The following is a 21241-nucleotide window of genomic DNA, read 5'->3' on the forward strand; positions in this document are numbered from 1 at the left end:
GCCGGGCCTCGATTGCTTGCTTCCTTCCTTCCTGCGCTGCGGTGGGTTTCAGACTGGTCCTCAGAGGGCTGAGGTATGTCTGGTTTTCCCATCCCGCCAGGTCGTTCGCTTACAGTCACCTGTTGTGCCCAGCCGCCTAAACAGACACGGTTCAGATCTGGACCCACAAATGTGTGTAATTAAACTACCTGGTGGCGTAGGAAACCGGCTGTACCGGCGGTAACGGACGGCTGAATCGAAAAACCACCGCCCCCACTGGGAGACGTGAAGGACGACCTGGCGGAAGCGGGGGGGGGGGGGGGGAATCCTCTCTATGAACGCGTTCAGGCCGACTCCGCTGCACTTCGTATGGACCTCCCTGTCACGGCATGAACCTCCTGTTCAACGAGTCAAGACAAACCAGAGCACTTGAGTTTCGACAGCCGACAGAAGGTACTCAGGATTTAATTTATTGAAAAATATAGGTTACTTTTGGATAAGGAAGGGAGCGGGGGGGGGGGGGGTGAGGAAAGGGGGACTAAATATACATAATTTTTTTACAATAACAAGAAATAGTAAGGCAGAATATACAACATTATACAGGAAAAGGCAAAATACAGGAAAAGGCAACAAAAAAAACTCCACGCAGAAGTTTGCCATTCACGCAAAAAGCTAGTGAACCACAGGCCTACGGGTAAATATTCAACGTGTCCGAGTAGTTAAAATACGCTTAGCCTTTTGTTGAAAATGACGTCTAGTGTTTCAGAGAGTAAAATCAAAACATTTGCCGGTTGGCTCAACTGATTGTTATTCTTTCTTTTCTGCAGGAGAGCCGAGTCTCAGAAAGGCCTTCGCTGCAGACCGCATCGCATTTGTCACCATGCAGTCTGCAGCGCGCTCTTAACTTGGTTTTCAAGCTGCGGTTAATCATCATGAGGGACGGCTGACGCCGACATTTGACAAGGCTCCCAGGACATTAAGCGCCGGAACTAAAATTATCAGTGGGATGAAATGGTTTATTTGGCACAGGCGTCAGCCGTGGCAGCAGACCGGCCTCCGCCGCCTCGGTATTTCTGGCCGCGGCCTTCGATGATGCAAGGGCAACACTCGGGTTGCTGCAAACACTCCCTGCGGCCCGCCGGAGTAACACAACAAGCCGTTTCCTTTGACTCTCGTTGCATCGACGGCTACGTTTTCTCCTTCGCACACGCCTTCCAAGCCGACGGAAACAAAACACACCCAAAGCAATTTACAAGGATTAAAAAAAAAAAAAAACCCATCATCAATAACAGCAACAGCAGGTGTACAGCAACGCCAAATGTTAGTGTCTGGTTTAACCCTGCCCGCGGGCAAGACTTGTGCGTTGCCCCCAACAAAACACCGCCTAAAACGCTGCGCAGACGTAGTGGTGACAAAGTTCGTGCACGAAGGAAAGCGCCAGACTAGAGGAGGATGGATTTCTGAGCACGTCGGTGTCTCACAAAGAGAGGAGGAAGTGGTTAGGTAGCGCACACAGAGCTCTGTTCAAAATTAACCACAAAAGGAAAAAAAGAAAACCTGATTAGGAGAACGGCGATAACATATCCGTGTTAAGTTGAGACGATTTCTCCTGACTTAAGCTATACCAGAGAGGTGGACAAAAAAACATCATCTGCTAGGGGGGACGATGAGAACAACAACAACAAAAAAAAGACAACTTGTCAATTTCCTTTACATACAGTACAGTTTACACGGGTCTGCTGTTCTCCGACTCGGCGCACACACTCTGTTGTCACTCCTGTGGAGTCCGGTTGTGTAAGGGCATGGTTTCTGCAGCGATCACAGGCCTCTCTTCACTATCGGCTTTAAGGGCCTAGCCTGAAAGGTACCAGACACTCACACTGAAGTAAACTGAAGAAGGAGCAAGAAAAAAAAAAAAAGGGGGGGGGGTAGAAAAATGTAAATAGAAAAGGGACAGAACGTGTGTGACACCGCCGACACCTTCACCGGACTAGATAAGGGTTCAAATCGGCACCGGCGAAGCAACAGTTAGTCAAAGGCCCCCTTCAACGTGACGAGATACCCATCACTACCATTAGACCTCAAATCCCATGACGTCCCACGGCCTAAAACAGAAGCAGCACAACAAGGGAGGAGGCAAAGTGGAATGCAAAACCAGAAGTCATTTGAGCTGAGCACTTGTGACACCGAGTGAGAGAGAGAGAGAGAGAGAGAGAGAGAGAGAGAGAGAGAGAGAGAGAGAGAGAGAGAGAGAGAGAGAGAGAGAGAGAGAGAGAGAAAGGCAGGTTTAGTTTTTTGAAGCGTCCCCCCGCCCTCGCTTATCTGAGGTCCTTTGTTGCCCTCCCCGTCTGCCTCATCGCTCAACTTCTGAAATGTTCCATATTGGGAAGGTTTCTGAGCCTCCGCGTCCGTTTCTTCGGCGTTTAATAGGGAGAGACGGACTGACAGTCGGACAAGGTGTGCGGGAAGGGGAGAAACTCTGTGACAGACGGGGTTTTGATCTCTCGTACGGAGGAGCGGTCACGTTCTCCTCCCGCAGGAAAGGCGGACACTCAAAACGAGGCTCCTCCATAGTCTCTGCGCTCGCATTCCCCGCGACATCAGGCAACAACGTCCTCTTTCTCTTTCAGTGCAAGTCCACCTTATCGCGGGGATTTGGCAATTTCCACAGAGGGAACGTTCTTGATCCACGCCCTGCCTGGCATCTCACACCCGAATCTCGTCATCTTCATCCTCCATGAAAGAGGAGAAGTTGCACTCTTCCTCCGGGGGGGCGCTGAAGGTAGCGCTGTCAGTGTCCCCGGCGTAGGTCTGGCTGCTGGCTTTCTCCTCCAGGGCGGCAGAACTAGAGCTGGACACGGAGCAGCTGTCCAGGTGCTGCAGGTGTTTGGGCCAGGTCTCGGGGGTATACTGTGGGGTGTAGGGCCCTCCACCCTCAGGCTCCAGACCCACCGGCATAGTGGCGTGCGTAGACACCTGCAGCAGCTCTGGGTCCGATCCTTCTTGTTTTTTCTCCGCGAGTTCCCGCTCCTCCTCATCCTCATCCCTGCTCACCTCGACACTGTCCTCTCCATGGGTGCTGAGGGGCGGCGAGGCGTGGCCCTCGCTACTTTTTCCCTCCTCGAAGCCTTGGTCATCGTCCTCCTTCTCCATCACCCCGAGGATTTCCCCCAGCATGGAGGGTCCCAGGTCGATGTGGAACGACATAACCGACTCCGCGCGCTTCATCGCCACTCCGAATTGGTGGGTGCTCTCCGGGAGCTCCGTCAGCTCACCAAAGCTCCTCTCATTCAGCTCCAGAAGATGGGCTGCCGCCGCGGCCCCATTGGAGGTCCTCCCGTCCAGCTCCTCGTGTAGCTGCTGCTGCTTCAAGGGGCTGGAGGACAAGCTCTTCGCGACCATCTCGTCGCCCCTCCCTTCGTTGTTGAGGAAAGGCAGGGACATGGCGTTCTTGACGTAGGTGGGTGACTCACCAGGGGGCGCCAGTGGGCTGTCTCTCTGCTGGTCCACTCTGGTGACCGACTGGGAGCGTTTGCTGCTCCTGAACGTGCGGGAGAGGAGGCCGGGCCGTGGGGAGCGGGGGAAGGCGGCGGTGGCAGCTTCGCAGGGAGGCTCCCCCGAGCGGGTGCTGAGGAAGGAGGTGTCCCCGAAGGCGTCGCCGCTGCGGCCCACGTGCATGGTGTGGCGGAAGTCACCCAGGGGGGCGCTGATCATCTCTCGCGTCAGGTCCATGCGCGAGCGACGCTTGGTCTGCGATGAGCTGGACACGAGCTGCTTCAGGATCGGCATGGTGGCAGAAAATAGGTTTGGCTGCAGACTCGGAGGTAGCCGTGGATCCGGTTGGATGACCGAGGAAGAAAAAAAAATCCCCCAGACAAGTCTATATCTGTGTTTAGTCTTCACTCACAAGTCTTCAGTGAAAATCCACTCTGTAGCTTCTGTAAATGATATCGCAGCTGCTCACTTCCTGTCATCCTGTGAACCTGAAAAGACAAGAGAAGTGATATGAATGACACAGCGAATTGTGCCTTGCGAAGCCACCCGTCGCTGCTGATTTATCCTCGTCTTAACATAGAGAATAAAGACTATAACTCAACCTGGAAAGTGCATACATATGAACAATAAAAACTTAGCGCTGTGAGGATGGACCCTCTTAATTCAGAATACTGTAAAAATGCCTCCTATGGTAGTGACAGAGGTCCAGTGTCCAAATACCTCAATGTCATCAGTACTGAGATAAAACAGCACAGAGGAACACAAAGACTTAAGGCTTTAGGTATTACTTTAGGTATATCTGGTTCACAACTTCCTCTTAGCCGTTTGTATTATTTTTACATTTAGCCATTTACTTCTTTTCTTTTTGTTAAAAACAGATATCCATCCATCCATCCATTATCCAAAACACTTATCCTGCTGTCAGGGTCGCGGGGATGCTGGAGCCTATCCCAGCAGTCAGTAAGTTTCCTTCGCTCAGGTACACCATAAGCAAACCAAATAGGCATGCAGTCACTCATCAAAAACACAACATTAAAATGACACAATACTGAGTATCGCTGTGTACAGCACAGCTCAAATATGAACCGTTGCATTCCTCTACATGAAGATCAATACAGTCATGTGCATTTCACGTCCGCCAGCTTGTATGTAGAAGGTGGAGGTGCTGTAGAACTGTAGAGATATACAGTAATATTATTACCCCCATCCCCTCAATTCCACTTATCTATTGGTTTCTGATGGGATAGGGGCTATTGATAAAGGCCAGGCCATGTGGAAAGCGTTTTTAGCTTTTGACTTCCGTCACGCACGCGTCTCACGCAACAGACACGCGGATCAATCCACCGCGTCTCCGCGAGAGGCGCGTCTCAGGGAGACCCCTCCCCCAATGGTTTTTTGTTTTTTTACGCTTCGAGTCTATTTCTGTGGCGTTTAGTGAAGCGCAACAGACAGCTGTTTAAATCACCCCCCCCCCTGTGTATCTAAAATCACACACATATCCCAGTGCATGTGTGTTTTTAACTTCATAGCCGGGTCTACACGGACGGATCGAGGCTTCCGGTCTGTCTGTGAGCGTGCGCGTTTCCCTACAGACTCGCTACGACGGGCGCGGAAATAAAACCCAGCGAACCAGTACCGACAAACACCGCTGGCTTCCTCCCGCGGAGCCGACATGAGAACCATTTGGGTCCAGCGAAGTCCGCCCGGGGAAGGCAGGTTACCCGGCCGCCGCCCACTCAGCTCCCCGGGAGCCGCCGATGACAGACAGCTGGGCTGGGTGGGCGTTTACGGAAGACGGACTCGCCGTGGATTGGACGACACGACGCCCGCGTCGCGGGCCCGTTCGCTCCGGAGTCAACGAAGAAGCGTTTCTAAAAACTGGCCCGCTAATTACAAGAGCCGAGCACATCAATTACGCGAGACGTGACACTAAGTCGTTGCAGAGAAGACGGGGAGCACCGCAGGGCTCTAAACCGGATCACATTTGGGGCTGAAACGCCAAGCCACAGGCTGACACCGAGAGAGGAAGCAGCTGGTGGCTTTTCTGGTGCAAACCTTGACGTTACAACGCGACATAAGAAACGGCGGGAGCTCGGCTGTCTCGCTCCAGTCAAATATAGTGCCATTAAGCAACCGCTGGAGAACGATCAAAACACACAACGACATCAACACTGTCCTGGGGACATGCGAGGCTTGGACAGAGGAGTCCTGAAAAAAAGCAGATCAGCAGGAACCTCACGGTTCAACGTTACAACCTTCTAGTGCAGATGTGATACAACTGCAGAGTCCGGGAGGCAACCGCAGGGGCTGCTGCCGCGGCCGGGGCGCGAACCCGTATCGCCCGCACCGCGGGGGACATCGCTAACCGCTCGACTAAAGGATCAGCCCGGCCAGCCAGCGGCCAACGTGTCTACTTATCCATGCACGTTACAATACTGCGATATCTGAAAACAAATTTTTAAAGCTCTATCCGTTATCAAAAGTGAAATGTGAAAACCACAATAACGTAAAGAAAATATACAGCAACACATCTAAGATAAGCCCCGTGCGTTACAACAAAAGCTTAAAACTTGCATTATAAGCTCCCCTTGAGAGAGCGTTCAAACACTCAGAGATGCAGAGATCATTACGCCAAACCTCTTCACAGCAGCTGTGCTTCCGCACTGCAATTCAGGAGAGGTGCTGATTCGAACAAGATAGGTGTAGCCTACTAGCCTAGGATGCCCCCTATGACACTGATGGACCCTATAGCCCAAAACAATAGAGACCTCGGTTGCTACCGCTAATGCACAGGAGCATGCAAATGTATTTTCTGGTTTCTCATCAATCCCAACTTCCAACATATAACACGTGACCAGGGCGCTTGCACGTGACCTGCGATATGAAGGGCAAGCTTATTTCTATTTTACAGCAAATGTAACTCCCGGGAAGAACTCCCATCAAACTCCTCCAAATACTCACGCATGAATGAAATGCCCACCTCGCCCTTTTGTACTTCAGACCCTCTCTGGCTTCTGAGCAGAAGGCCTCCGTTTCTTTGTTTACTCATGCTAGCATTAAAGGCCATCTAAACACTCTAGCACTTAACCTTCCATTCCAATCGCTCTCATGCAAGGCTTCATAAGACATTCATTATGTGGAGAGTTGTTCACAAGAGCCTCAGGAGGCAGATTTGTTTTTTTTTTTTTTTTTTGGCAATGTTTTAAGTGTAGCAGGCTTTTTGCTGGGTCTCTGGCCTCGTTTCTGTTCGCCAGCTGAGCCTTTACTCCACTTCCTGTTAACGTTAATGCCCCTACCTGCCTCGGTTTCCGTGGCAACAACCCTCCCCGCCAGCAAGATTTCTGCAGCGTTTCCTGCTCGGGGACTGCAGAAGGCACGAGTCTTCATGCAAGCAGGGCTGCTCAGTGTAACAAAGAGCCCAGACGATGCACACTCCCCACACTGCCTCACTCTCAGCCATCCATTTCCTTCTGTGTTTTAATTTGGTAAGTAGCACCAAGACCACAATACGCTCCAAGAACTGCACTTGATCGAAAGGAAGTAGGTACAAAAAACCCCCCCCAAAATTTACAAACGCTGCAGATAAGGGGAGCGGGGGCTCTGTGTTAACGAAAGCACAGAGTGGGAAGAAAGAATGTCATGCTTTGGAAACGGCGTGATTAAAAGTTTCCAAGGCCCCCCCGTCGCCTCGGGCGGAAAAACACACAAACAAGATCACATTTTGCACAGAAACATGTTTATTATTGAAGCCGCGCAATCGGCCGATGTTTTTCATAGAAATAACGAGGCAGAAATAATTCACGGCCACACCAAACGCATTTTTCCCTCCGACTGGCCGCTTCTGGGTGGCAAAGAGAGAGAGAGAGAGAGAGAGAGAGAGAGAGAGAGAGAGAGAGAGAGAGAGAGAGAGAGAGAGAGAGAAGGGGGTGAAGAAAAAAAAAAAACAAGTGCTAGATGAGAAAACTGGACACTGACACCCAACCTCCTACCCCCCTCCATCAACACTCCCCTACCCCCCAGCCCTGCAAGGCCCCTGGGGGTGGGGTGGGGGGGGCACTGACAAAGAAGCATGAAGCTGTCCGACGTGGGAGACATGGATGGAGACGTTGTTAACGGACCGGTCACGCTCTGGTCCGTTACGATCTGCATTCACATCAGCTGGATCCAGAACTGGCCTAGGAAGTTCTGCACCGACACAGACGTTTAACAGTTTGAACAATATACCTTGCTATTATTTATAGCTCTGCACGCATGCACGCACGCACGCACACACACACACACAGACACACACACATGTTTGTGATTGTGGGCACGCACGTGAATGAGAAATTGGAAAAGGGCCTGAGAAGGCTGCGGATAGCGTGGGAACTGCGGGGTCATGGGTGTTGGGGGGAGGTGGGGGTTGACTTTATAAACAGATCCCTACAACAGACACGGTCGAGCTACGACAGCACACTGGAGAGACTCAGACACACACACACACAAAAAAAATTGGACAGGAAAAGCAAATGGGCTACATCTGCACTGCTGAGCTTTGAAAGAGAGAACAGAGACTGTTTTACGAGCCTCTCATGAGATAACACACAGTCTACACACTCCAGCGACACACACACACACACACACACACACACCAAAAGACCCCCCCCGAACGCTTTCAGTGGGAATTTGGGACACGGCTGCCCATCCCCGACGTGCATGTGGTATTTCGCAAACATTGGTTGGTATGCGCATGCACGCAAGTGTGCAAAAGGCAAACCCGCATGTGCGACGTCGCATACTTGAATGAAATTCAAACCATCGCAAACCACCACTAATATTGCTCCAGTCTTCTTTTTTTTTTTTAGATGTTTGGTTGGGAAAAACAACATTCCAGCCCATTTTCCCATATGTATTTATCTCCTGGGAACGTGTAATGTTAGCTCCATTTATAGACCCCATTACACCATTATCAATGAAGACCTAGAGCGGGTCTACGAATGTTTCTAAATCGGTTTAAATGCTATATGGTTATGGCCAAACTTTATGGGAAGAGATACACGCCCAAACCCTCCGAGGCAAATCCACAGGGACCGTGTAAGGAGGACGTGAATCCACACGGATTCCTTTACTTCCTTTACGGGTGGAGGAAGGGAAAAAAAAAAAGGAAAACAACCCCAGACTACTAAACCCGAAGTTAAAGAAGGGGGAACTCACCGGCTCAAACTGTAAATCTGAAATAGTTGTTTTACTCAGACAAGAAAACCAACGGTCTCCGACGGAAAACTAAAACAGCCGCGACGGCAACTGTGAGCAGGGAAAGGACAGCGGTGAGATTCCCTCATGTCCATGAATAATTAACCGCGTGCCTTACAACTCATCAGACACAACGAGACGACGCATTTACGCATGACAGACAACCTTGTTTAGTGTCAAGGAGAGATAATAAAGCCCTCTCGAAAGTCTGCGTTTGACAGCCGTGTGCGTTTTTACCTCCTTTCAGTGAACTCGCACCTGATTAGTTGGGGCCAACGCACATACATCTCTCTCATGGGCGTGCAGAGTCGCACACAGACAACCCATCTCAAAGTGACAAATGGCCCATTTTCCTAATTGAGTATCAACACGACTTCCCGGTGATCGATTCCTCCAGCTTGTGTGCCTCTTCCCAGGGGAGGAGGTCCAGCTGCATTGCTGCAGGCTTCCCGTCTGTCCTATGTGAAGTCAGTGGGCCGGACCGGTAGCAGAATGACCAGAGGGTGCAAGGACGGGAAGGCCACATGCACCCACACCCACGATCAACACAGCTCAGAGCTGGTAGTTTTCTACTGGGTGCCTCAAGATTTTGACCCCCCCCCCATTTTCGCCTCAATTGTACTTGGCCAATTACCCCACTCTTCCGAGCCGTTCCGGTCTGTGCTCCACCCCCTGCCGATCCGAGGAGGGCTGCAGACTACCACATGCCTCCTCCGATACACGTGGAGTCGCCAGCCGCTTCTTTTCACCTGACAGTGAGGAGTTTTGCCAGGGGGACGTAGCACGTGGGAGGATCACGCTATTCCCGCCAGTTCCCCTTCCCACCTGAACAGGTGCCCCGACCGACCAGAGGAGGCACTAGTGCAGCGACCAGTACACATACCCACATCCCACTTCCCACCCGCAGACACAGCCAATTGTGTCTGTAGGGACGCCCGACCAAGCCGGAGGTAACACGGGGACTCGAACTGGTGATCCCCGTGTTGGTAGGCAACGGAATAGACCGCTATGCTACCTGGACACCCTTTTTTAATATTTTAGTTTTTTTTTCTTGTTTATGTCTCAAGTCTTTAAAGACTTCGACAAGATGTGGGACCTTTCCGTTTGTGTGGGTGACGTAAACTCACGAGAAAACTAGTCTGAATCTTTCCCATCATGCCTTACTTACTTGGTAAGCTGGATGTTTAGATGTCATCCAGGGCTGGGCAATAAATGAATATTAGTGTTCATCATCTTTCAGTGGTATTGTGTCGGGATGAAATTTTGATTTTGCTATATCGTTGCACACAACTTTGCTATCTAAATGAATGATAATGAGAATCTATTACCTAAGATTTCTCACAAAATCAGGTCTGAAATATTTGAGGGGGGTTATCACTTGAAAACTAGTTGTGGCTCGATATTATATTTTACACTGCCAAACAGTTCGATGTCATGAACCTCGGATTCTGAAATGTGGTATTTTTGCATACGTAAGCGGATATTTTGATGTGTACAAACTCAGTATCGTTTGAAATACTCTATAACTATCAGAACATTATCTTTCGCATTGCCCGGCACATACGTAGGTCTGAAGAGACTCTTTTGTTGGTACCGTTAGACAGTCTTATATTACTGCTACTTTAGACTGTTTTGCTCTTGTCGTTGTGTAGTCAACTCCATGTGTGTTACCGAAAGGAAACCCTAGTATGTGCAAGCTTACTTGGCACTGTCTACAAAACAATACAACATTAACAATAAACAGAACTAAGTATTCCCTTCTTGCTGGCTGAATGTAAGCCCAGCATGAGAGACACATCATTGTTCAAAGGTCACACACGTGCTCCAGTGATTAATAGGGGTGCATCGATACGGATCAATTCAATGATAGACGATCCAATATCACGGATGCAAAGTAAAAACATCGATCCGTTTCATCATCGTTAAGATATTAAAGCTCAATATCTCCGAACCACTGAGCACACAGACGGTACCTTGTAAATCCAAAGGGATGAAGCAAGGATGTCCATGGTTTACATTCATAATTGAAAGGTCAAAAAACATGATAAATGTGGCACTTGATAGTGAACAGGGGGTCTATTTTTATTCCTTTTATTACAAAAAAGAGACTGTTCTTAATTTAACTTGTTAATTTATTGAATTTCCCTTCAGGGATGAATCAAAGTTATCTTACTTAAATGTCTGGAATAACTCAGTAATAAAATTGTCACATCATATTTTAGTTGCTTCTGTGAGGAGATATAAATGTAACTGATTGTGTTAAACGGGCACACGACATCCTCTCATGTCGATCGCAGGCCCCCGAATTGAACTGAAATCGTATCGTGGCCGACTTTGTGATATCAGCAAATATCGTAGCATTGTCGAAAGGACCAATATATCGTACTGTGATGAAACCTGTGATTTACACCCCTAGTAATTAAGCAGACAAATGGCCTGCGGCGGATAGCTATCTGCTACCCAGCTCACTCAGCGAGGCTGAATATACCTCATTTAGAAAGGAGCAGCCCAAGGACATCCAGAGGAAATCACATTATCTCTGAATCACACAAACGGGGAACAAGAGAGAACAAGCAAACGCTGCCCTCCGAAATAAACACGAGTGCACACATTGATCCAGTAAACACTGACAAACATACCCCCCATCCTTACTTAACAGCTGGATTAAATGTCTAATTGTTCCCAAAATGGCTCAGACTGCAGATTCCAGTTAAAAGGACCCAGTTAAAAGGATCCGATGTAAGTATGTTCCTTTTTCTCTGTACTCCACCTCCTCCCTTTCCTGTCATTCTCCACCACGCTGTCCCAGTAAACCAGGAAAGCCGAAGGCTCATGCCGAATGAGGAGTACATCATCCGCGATTTGAAAAGCGAGGCACCGTTAAATCCCTACCTGCGAAATGGAGTAAACTCACAGGGGTTCACGGCTGCGGCTGTCAGCAGAGGGGAGGGTGACAAACTTGTAGTTTACACATGGCTGGTGTGTGTAAACCACAAGTTCGTCACCCTCCCTCTGGCTCACACCTCGCCGACCGTGGCGTTTTTGTCTTTTTGTTCTGCACGCCAGTCCTGAAATAAATACGCACAACAAGCAGTGTGACCCCGTCTCCACCTGCGCCTGGCAACGCGGTGTGAGCTCATTAGCGATGCTGACATCACAGCTCCCCCACCGGGAGGCAAATGAGGACTCCGCTGTTTTGGGAGACCGAAACAAAGTTTGGAGCGCCTCTGCGAACCGAACCGAGGTGCCGTGCATATGTGAACTGCCATTCACAGAACCGAGCGCCGAGCTTCCAGTTATCTGAAGCTCAGGGTCAGTCCTCAAGGTCCGTAAACAGGTCTCAGGAATGCTGAGCGAGTATAAACCTCAGTACACTGATTAAATCAACACTGTGTTTGGGTGTCCGGGTAGCACGGTGTTGCCTACCAACACAGGGATCGCCGGTTCGAATCCCCGTGTTACCTCCGGCTTGGTCAGCCATCCCTACAGACACAATTGGCCGTGTCCACGGGTGGGAAGCCAGATGTGGGTATGTGTCTTGGTCGTTGTACTAGCACCTTCTCTGGTCAGTCGAGGTGTCTGTTCGGTGTGGAGGGGGACCTGGGGGGGGGGGGGGGAGTAGCGTGATCCTCTCACACGCTACTCCCCTCCTGGCGAAACTCCTCACTGTCAGGTGAAAAGAAGCGGCTGCCGTGTATCAGAGGAGGCATGTGGTAGTCTGCAGCCCTCCCCAGATCGGTGACTGGGATGGCTTGGAAGAGTGTGTGTGTGTGTGTGTGTGTGGGGGGGGGGGGGGGTGAGATACAATTGGGGAGAAAAAGGGGGAAAATCCCCCCCCCCCAAAAAAAATCAACACTATGTTTAAAGATAAGATATTCTCATGATGCCCCATTTAAAACTCCCCGATCGACTACACAGTCAACATTCTTCTTTCCAAAACGTCAGTTGTTCAGCCGGTTAAGTGCACAAATTGGTGTGTGCTACTCAGAAAAGCCAGGGAGAAGCAAGGAAAGTAATGAACAAGGTATGACTCAGGCGAAAAGCATAGAAACCCCCCCCCCCAAAACAAACCCTCGGCTCATAGATTGTTATTAGCAGAACAGAATGGAGACATCGGCTTTAAAGAGACACCGGCAGCCAATGAGAAGCGGTCTGGCAGAGAGACGGGGCCTGGAGCTAGTCAGGTAGATGGGTACCAGCTGAAGTCTCATACCAGAAAGGGGATGACGCTCTTTCACAATTACAGCTCGCACGGCCGGGAGACACAACACACAACACACGGCACACGACACGCTCTGCTCTTCCTCCTTTAACAAACCGAACCCGCAACGAGAACAGGACAAGTCAGTGAAACCTCGCAGGTGTCTATAGCTCTGCCCTGCCCGCAGGATTATTCTGCTGTTTGCTTGGTACCGTGGTCAGCCCGACACTGTTGCTTTGTGGCCTCCTCACACATCTGCCTCTCTGCTGACCCTCAATATGAAGATCACACGTGCGAGTCTGAGGAGTTTTACTTTGTGTGTGTGAGTGTGTGTGTGTGTGTGTGTGTGGGGGGGGGGGGGGGTTGGGGGGGTTAGACAATGCCTCTTTTGCAAATGACGACAGACTGTTTTGGAAAACGAAAAACCCACAACACAAAAAAAAAAGAAAAACAAACAAAGCCGAATTCATGTAACGAAGAGACCGCCAGCGTGACCCCGCATCAGCCCCTGTTGTTTCCAGCGCGCCCAGTTTCACTGCACCACCCTTCCACTCTCGTCTGGGTACCGGGGCAGGACGTCTACATCTAAACAAGACAAGGGGGCGGGGGTGAGGGGAGGGGGGGCACGCCATCATGGCGTTTCGGGTGTTTTAGCACGCCCAGTGAAAGCTGGCACGGTGCAGGTTCGGTCTGGGGGAACAGAACAAGTCTGGCAGCCGAACACGCCAGAAACAACCACTTATCACGACTTTGAACATTTACAGAGCCGAGATACGGTTAAATCTTTTGCAGACTCTGCAGTCATCTCTGCCCGGGCTTGCAGGTACCAAATGATCCCTGTTTGAGAAAGGAAAAAGAAAAAAAAGAGAGAAGAAAGACATCTGAACCTTCTTGGACCGTGTATGCACGCAGAGCTGTCAAGGATGTGCCTCATCACCCCTAAGAATAAGTGTCTGAAACAAGCAAACTCAACATGACAATCAACCTACTCATTTCACACACACACACACACACACACACACACACACACACACACACACACACACACACAAGCTCACAAGACGGCGGTCAGGCGTGCACATGACGGGTACGTGGTAAAAGAGCGTGTCGGCGTGTTGGGGAGGGGGGGGGGGGAGGAGGCCGTCCACAGGAAGGGCAGGGAGAGAATGAGGCACTAAACCCCCTCCATCTCCGGAAATTTACTCAGCGTGCCCTTCCTGACCACTCACAATATAAACACCCCCCCCCACCCACCCACCCCTCCAATCATACTGTATTACTGCAGCGCTAACAAAACAAACAGACCTCATCTCTGTCAACAGTACAGTTTTCATAACACACACAGCCTTGGGGGGACAGTGATGAGAGAGTCAGTCATGCCAGGGCTGGGTTATACATCGATAGAATATCGGTGTCGTGATAGGAGACCGGATGTCACCTGGGGTTCTGGCTTTCCTAAGACTGTGGTATACCTTAAGTCTCTCCATTCCCTTTGCAGTGAAGTGACACAATTGTCTGAAGCTGGGCTGTTTAAGGCGAGTGAAGTGGACTATTGAAGTCTACTTGCTTGGTCATCATATCCATATTGCAGATGAATGACCATTTCTTAACATTTTCTAATATGTAAGTATCTCATGAAGGCACGAGTTATCCCCAAAATATCATCCCATTATGGATACTGAGGTGTAATATTGGATTTGGTCAACATCACCCAGCCCTACCAACGGCTACGTATCAATTTATAGAGGGAAAAAAGAAAAATCGCTTTCATAGTTACCCCCCCCCCTTTTCTCCCCAGTTATATCAGGCCAATTACCCCACTCTTCCAAGCCGTCCCGGTCACTGCTCCACCCCGTCTACCAATCTGGGGGGGGGGGGGGGCCTGCAGACTACCACGTGCCTCTTCCGATACATGTGGTGTCGCCAGCCGCTTCTTTTCACCCAACAGTGAGGAGTTTCACCAGGGGGATGTAGCGCGTGAGAGGATCACACTATCCCCACCCACCCCCACCCACCCCGAACAGGCACCCCGACCGACCAGAGGAGGGGCTAGTTCAGCAACCAGGACACATACCCACATCCGGCTTCCCACCCGCAGACACGGCTAATTGTGTCTGTAGGGACGGCCGACCAAGGCTGAGGTCACTTCTTGAATTTTAAATAGTAAATGTTTGTCGTCTGCAAAATGCATTACAATATGAAAGAATTACAACGGAGCTCCAGAAACGTGCAGCATTCGAAGCTCCATTTGCAATTTAGAGGGGCTATAAGGCAGCTGAATAAGAGCTCATTAAGTCAGACTGGATTATATTATTATCTGTCAGCTGTGCTGGAAAATGTCCATTCAAGAGTAAAAGTAGACCTTGCCAGATTTCATTCTCTATCAATCAACAAATAGTTATGGCCCAACATGACTGATGGGCCCAATTTGCCTTGCACTGCATCCTTTACAATGTGACTCCTGCACATGTGTATATTGCGGAGGTCAGCGCCGAAACGATATACCATCTGGCACCGGTCTAGGTTTTACAGGACCCAGCCGAGTCAACGTACAGCTGATAAAACCTTCGCCTTACTTTGGTGCAGGTGTCCATGTGATCATCCGGGAGACGCTGCCACAAAGCAGCCAGGTGGACCGAGTTTACACTTGAAGCAAAAAAAAAAAAAAAAAAACCTGCTCTGCCAAAGACCCGCTCCCCGTGCTCCCCCATGGAAAGAATGTGGGAAATTATGGGATGGTGCCTTAAAGTGCTGAAGTGCTATAATTATAGTGCTTGAACAGATGAGAAGCTGCGTCAACATAGAAATGCACGAGCCAAGAAGAGGAAATCATCACTCTAGCTAAAACAGACATTTTTTTTTAAACCAAAACAAATGACTCTCTCAAGAACTTCAGGAACTCCTTAAATCGTGTTGTGTGCCAAATTGGATAATACACTGAATGAGTATTATCTCTGAGAAGATTTATTATTCCCTAATCTTCAGGCTCCCATGATTGGTCTTCTGAAATATTTTCATAATGTCATGTTATGGCCTGTGAGTTTGACATAAGCATCTCAACAAGTCCTTGTTGACCTAAAAGCAGTCTTACTTGGGTTAGAAAAGAGATTCAACCCCCACCCCAATTCTTAATGCTGGGCATTTCATTATCTGGCCGCTTCAGTGCAAGCACACTAGTGCACCAAAGGGCTCAGATAAGCCACGAAAGGGACTGCCCGGGGATCTACTGAGGGCTTTGGGTCGGATTTCAGACTGATAACTGTGTGGTTTTTGGGGTTTATGTGGTCTTGTCTCCATCCAGGAGCAGGTACACACACACACACACACACACACATCGGCTCCGTCCGAATGGATGGACAGGGCGGATTTACAACGAGGACGGGGAAACAAGAGGGCAGTGCTGAATAAAACATTTCCTCCAGCTTACAGTACAAAATCCCGATGCAAGGGCCCAGCACCATGCACAACGTTGAGCAAGGACTGGAAAACAATGCCGGCAAACAAAAAAAGGCACAGGGAACAAACGCGGCATTCACGCACCGGTACACAAGACACACTTGGAATTTGATGTCGGGACAACAAAGTTATATAAAAAACAAAAAGTTGTAGCAGCGAACTAATGAACTGTGGGCTCAAGAGCAAACACTAACCAGAGCTAAAGCTAGACTCGTGAAATGAACCTCGAAACAAAGTGCAAGCCAACTAGTACACTATATATATATATATATATATATATATATATATATATATATATAGCAGACTTGAGACAGTAACTAAGCAAAAGATGCCTAAATTATACCACCAACTTGTACGTGTTGCTTATTTAGCACATCCTTCCATCCAGTGACTGGTCATCATCTCTTTAGCAACAACAGTTTATAGTCACTGTCCTCAGAGGCCATCCAAAAGAGGAAATTTAAAAAAAAAAGAAAAAGAAAAGGGCTAACACTGGTATTTCCTGGAATATGTGGGGTTGGACCGGACATACACATTGCCACAAAAGGAGCACACAAACCACAGACATGTGCAAAACATGGATACAGGGCTACACAACAAATAATACACCATATTGCACTTGAGCGCCACCAAACATGGACGTGGAGACACTTGTATATATTATTACATATATACCTGAAATAACAGACAAGCGCAGTGAGGCAGACTCACTTTCTAGGCCCGTAGCCGCCCATAAGGAGGCCCTGCAGCCTGGGACCTGAGCCAGCGGCTGCTGCCTCCGCTCCCCGGTGCCCCAATAACAGAGTAGTTGGCACAGTGATTCGACTCCAGCATGGGGGGGGGGGGGGATAACTCTCACCTTCAAGCTCACAACAAAGGTCTCCCGCAAGCAATAGTTGCTTTGTAATCTAGGAGACTGGGGGAAAGCAGATAATGGAACCTCAAACCTGCACAGACTGGTTCATTATGTGGCTATTTTTTTTTACACATTTGCACTTCAGAGAGTCTTCCGGGGGAAGAGGGTAGTTAATCCAAGGTCTAATGCAGAATACACACCTACAGACCTTGCAGGCGAGGCCTCTGGCTTGTTTGCGGACTGTCGCTAAACCATCGAAAGAGTCCCACATCCCACAAAGCTCTGTGTGTGTTGCAGATAAGACAGGCAAAGGTCATATTCAAAGCACCACGACACAGAGCCACCATATTTACCTCAGACGCAGAACCGATGACAGGGGTTACCTTCCGACTAAACCTGCCAATAAATTCCTACCAGCTTATCAGCAGAGGAGCGATGTCCAGCAGACCCCCTAATCATGCCATTAGCCTGGTCAGTGAGCTCACCACGTGCTGTGTAGAAGGCACGCTGGGCAGACTGCAAGAGGTTTGCCAAGTCGACAGCTCTCGGACGTCTGCACGATGACCTGCACCAAACAGCGGCCTGGCAGGCAGCAGCAGGCCACGAGGGCGACTACACGTTTGCTGGTGCCGATACAGGTTAATTAAATCATCTCTTAAATCACCTTCCTAACACCCCGGGACTAGGGCTGGACGATAACTCAATACGACCGTTTATCGTCTGTCAATGGTGTCGTATCAGGACGACTGTGTGACGTCACAATTCTGTCGTCTACGGCCGACGACGATGAAACGTCTGTTACCTAAAATTCCAGACAACTCGTTTGGCTTTGACGTCACACTTTACATTACCAGGCAGCTCCGCGCGACGGACCTTGTCCAACGTCTCACACCGTGTGTGCATTTTAACAAGGTATCTGTCGAATGCCTCACGATTATCGCGATAACGGTAAATCTCCATGCGGCCCAGCACCGGTAACCTGCGTCTCATCCGGGGGTCTTCAAAACTGACCACTTGGGGCAGGAATAAATGAAGGGTTGAGCCTGAGCCCATTTCTTGGCTCATCGATGGTAAGCACAAGACAGCGTGTCAGCTCTGCAACGTTTCTGTCCTGTTAAGGGGGGGGGGGGGCGCTGATATGCCATGATGCATCCTTTGGCTCGCCGCACAAGATGAACAATAAGCTTAATTGTTCATCCCCACCATCAAACAAAAAAAATAAAATTTAAAAATTTAAAAAAGAGTGCAGCATTAAAAATAGCACGGCGTGGGTGCCTATCAGGATCATGCCGGGTACTAGTAGGGTGGGTCAAGCCCCAGGAACAATAAGTAGCCTGTCGGCCCACAAAAGGCGTCTGCCGTCTCTCTCAACACGCCAAAAACACAACGTGGAAGCCGAATATGTAGGCCAGCGGCGCCAGTGCGCACGGTCTAACCTAACGGACGGCGTCGCTGTGAGTAAATAATACAAAATAAGACACTTGAAAGCGTGAAAGAGCTCCACTCACCTCGCATCCCATTCATAAAGCCGGCGCAGTTGACTGGAGACCCACCGTGGGTGAGACAGAGAAGGGGGGGGCAGAGAGGAGGGGGGGCTCTCCGAGCAGGTTCACAATGACGGGGGGGGGGGAAGTCCGTCACCTTTCAGGTCCGGGTGACTCTGTTTGCTACGTTAACAACGAGAGAGAGAGAGAGAGAGAGAGAGGAGAGAGAGAGAGAGAGAGAGAGAGAGAGAGAGAGAGAGAGAGAGAGAGAGAAAAGTGGTTTCTTCCTCCTTTTCCCCCCCAAACAGCTCGACGTCTGCTGTCACCGCATCCTCTCCGCACATCGGCGCTGCTGCCGGGGAGGCGCGCCGCCTCGCTAGATGCGCCGTGTGGCTTGTGAATCGCCCCCTGCACGGCCTCTTAAAGCCGTACACAGACGGACGCGCACGAGCGACAAATCAGCAAGGGGAGGGAGGGAGGGGGGGGTGATAATAATAATGATAATATTAATAATAATAATAGGCTACTCCTTGCTCGGCAACGGCATAAACGGACACGGCTTTCTCACAACAGCCACTCAGAAGCGGACTTGAAAGCGGCTCTAAACTCTGAAATCCGGACTCCCCGCCGCTCATCAGCCGAACGCGCTTCAGCCATTCTGGCGGAAGTTGCGTGTTCAAGACCGCTCGTTGACGCGTCCCGTTACGGAGGAATGAGGCAGCTTGTTCTCTCTCTCTCTCTCTCTCTCTCTCTCTCCCTCTCTCTCTCTCTCTCTCTCTCTCTCTCTCTCTCTCTCTCTCTCTCTCTCTCCTCTCTCTCTCTCTCTCTCTCTCTCCCCCCCCCGGGGGGGCCGCGCTTCCCTTGGGGTGAGCGGAGGGGAACGTGTGACTGGTTGCTCGTTATCAAAGGCCTAAGTCACGCTCCTCCACCACATGACTAAAAGAAACCCCCCAAGACTCCCAGAATACAGACGAACCAGTTTTGTCTTTGTCTGGTCGAGTTGTTGTAAAACAATATAGTTGAAGCATAATCGCGTAAATGAAGTCAGTCTCGCAAACTAGAAGGATCCTGTTTTGCACCATCTTATTCCAACGTTGCTGCTGCTGCTGCAGCCAGCTGGTGTAAAAGAGGCTCTTGATTTTATGGCAAAAAAAAAAATGGTGTTAGCATTAAATTGGTCACCCTCAACGCACATCCCTTTTGCTGATACTCCAGGCGCGTTAAAGAAAATATTGCTTTGTTGACACGATTGCCCGGACTGTAACCCTCCTTTTACCGGGCCAGAAATGAATCATAAGGAGCCTCCACGGTGCACAGGATGCTCCACTGCCTATGGAATTGCTGCGTGAAGCCTCGCCGTTGTCCACGGATGGCAGAGCAGGTCAGTCACATGGAGGCCGTGTGAGCAGGCGTCTGACTGACACCTCGCAGCATCAGTGTCACCACACGCCAAAAGGGAGTGGTGAGCGACACAAGGCACTTCCAAGATATAATGTACTGGTTATTGGTAATCAACCAACTGGGCTTACCATAGTTTCAGTCTCTTGTTTTGCGTTTGAATATGCCAAATTTGACTTGCATCCATGAAGCCGACGTCTTAGAAATGATATTTATGATCAGAATAAACGAATGGAGGAGGTTTTTATTTTTCTGTTGTTTATTTTTATTTGCTGTGGGGAGTTTTGCACATCTGAAATGGAAAGCACACTGTGAATTTTGGCTACATTTCACACAGCAGATAACAGAGAGAGGCTGATTGGGGACAGTGTGACATGCTGTGTGCAAGCATCCAGTTGAGAAAAAAAATGATAAGGTTAAGCTCGTCACCGCATGAAGAAGCTGTTTCAATATCTCCACTTTTTTTGTTTTGCTTTCATCCCCCTCCAGATGCATTTTCCTATTAGCTCTTATTTCCCTGTCTAATCTGGAGCCAACCCGAGCAGGCATCGGGCCCCAAGGCGGTGAGGCACCCAAGACAGGTCACCACACACACACACACTCTCATTTCTCAGTCTGCAACCACACTTTCTATCCACTATTGAAGCACTTATGCCTCATATTTTACTTTCTCCAACTGTTGCATGGAGGCAATAAGATGACTTTGTTTGCCGAAATGAAATCTGTCAGAAAAGCGAGCCGACTCGGCTCAAGTCTGATGAAGATGAAATGTGGCGAGCAGTGAGACGGTATAATAAACCTGTTTGACGTCTGCAAACATAAAATCTTAATCTATCACAACAGTTGCAGTTGTGCTGTTGTCTTTGGTCTGTGCTGATCACGAAACCGGCTGGAACAACTGCAGACTTGATGCTCAGACAGCCTGGCTGCAAATGTGCAGTCATATGAGCATCCATGACGACGGTTAGATCCCTAACTGTAGAAGAGAAACTGGTGAGTACGGGAGGATTGCGTTACAAGCAACAGATCTGAATGTGGCTGGAGAGAGAAAGGTTGCGGGTCCAGTGGGTTAAACACTGAACTATTGATCGGAGTGGACTGTGAACAGAAAGTGATAGGTGGCGACGGTGTTTCTCACTG

General features: G+C 49.5%; 1 protein-coding gene across 1 annotated transcript; it reads right to left on the minus strand.

The window, feature by feature from the left end:
• Positions 1-443: 443 nt before the first annotated feature.
• cdc42ep4a (CDC42 effector protein (Rho GTPase binding) 4a) lies at positions 444-18853 on the minus strand. The gene is made up of 2 exons (XM_056288067.1): positions 18728-18853; positions 444-3962 (listed from the first exon to the last, which is right to left on the minus strand). The coding sequence occupies exon 2, from the start codon at positions 3766-3768 to the stop codon at positions 2686-2688; it is 1083 nt and encodes a 360-aa protein (XP_056144042.1). The 5' UTR covers positions 3769-3962; positions 18728-18853; the 3' UTR covers positions 444-2685.
• Between the last annotated feature and the right edge of the window lie 2388 nt (positions 18854-21241).

This window comes from Lampris incognitus, chromosome 10, assembly GCF_029633865.1.
Source record: "Lampris incognitus isolate fLamInc1 chromosome 10, fLamInc1.hap2, whole genome shotgun sequence".
In the NCBI taxonomy this organism is placed as follows: Eukaryota; Metazoa; Chordata; class Actinopteri; order Lampriformes; family Lampridae; genus Lampris; species Lampris incognitus.

Bases quoted from the DNA above. Each gene is read 5' to 3' on its own strand.
- cdc42ep4a (XM_056288067.1), bottom strand. From the start codon at position 3,768: ATGCCGATCCTGAAGCAGCTCGTGTCCAGCTCATCGCAGACCAAGCGT.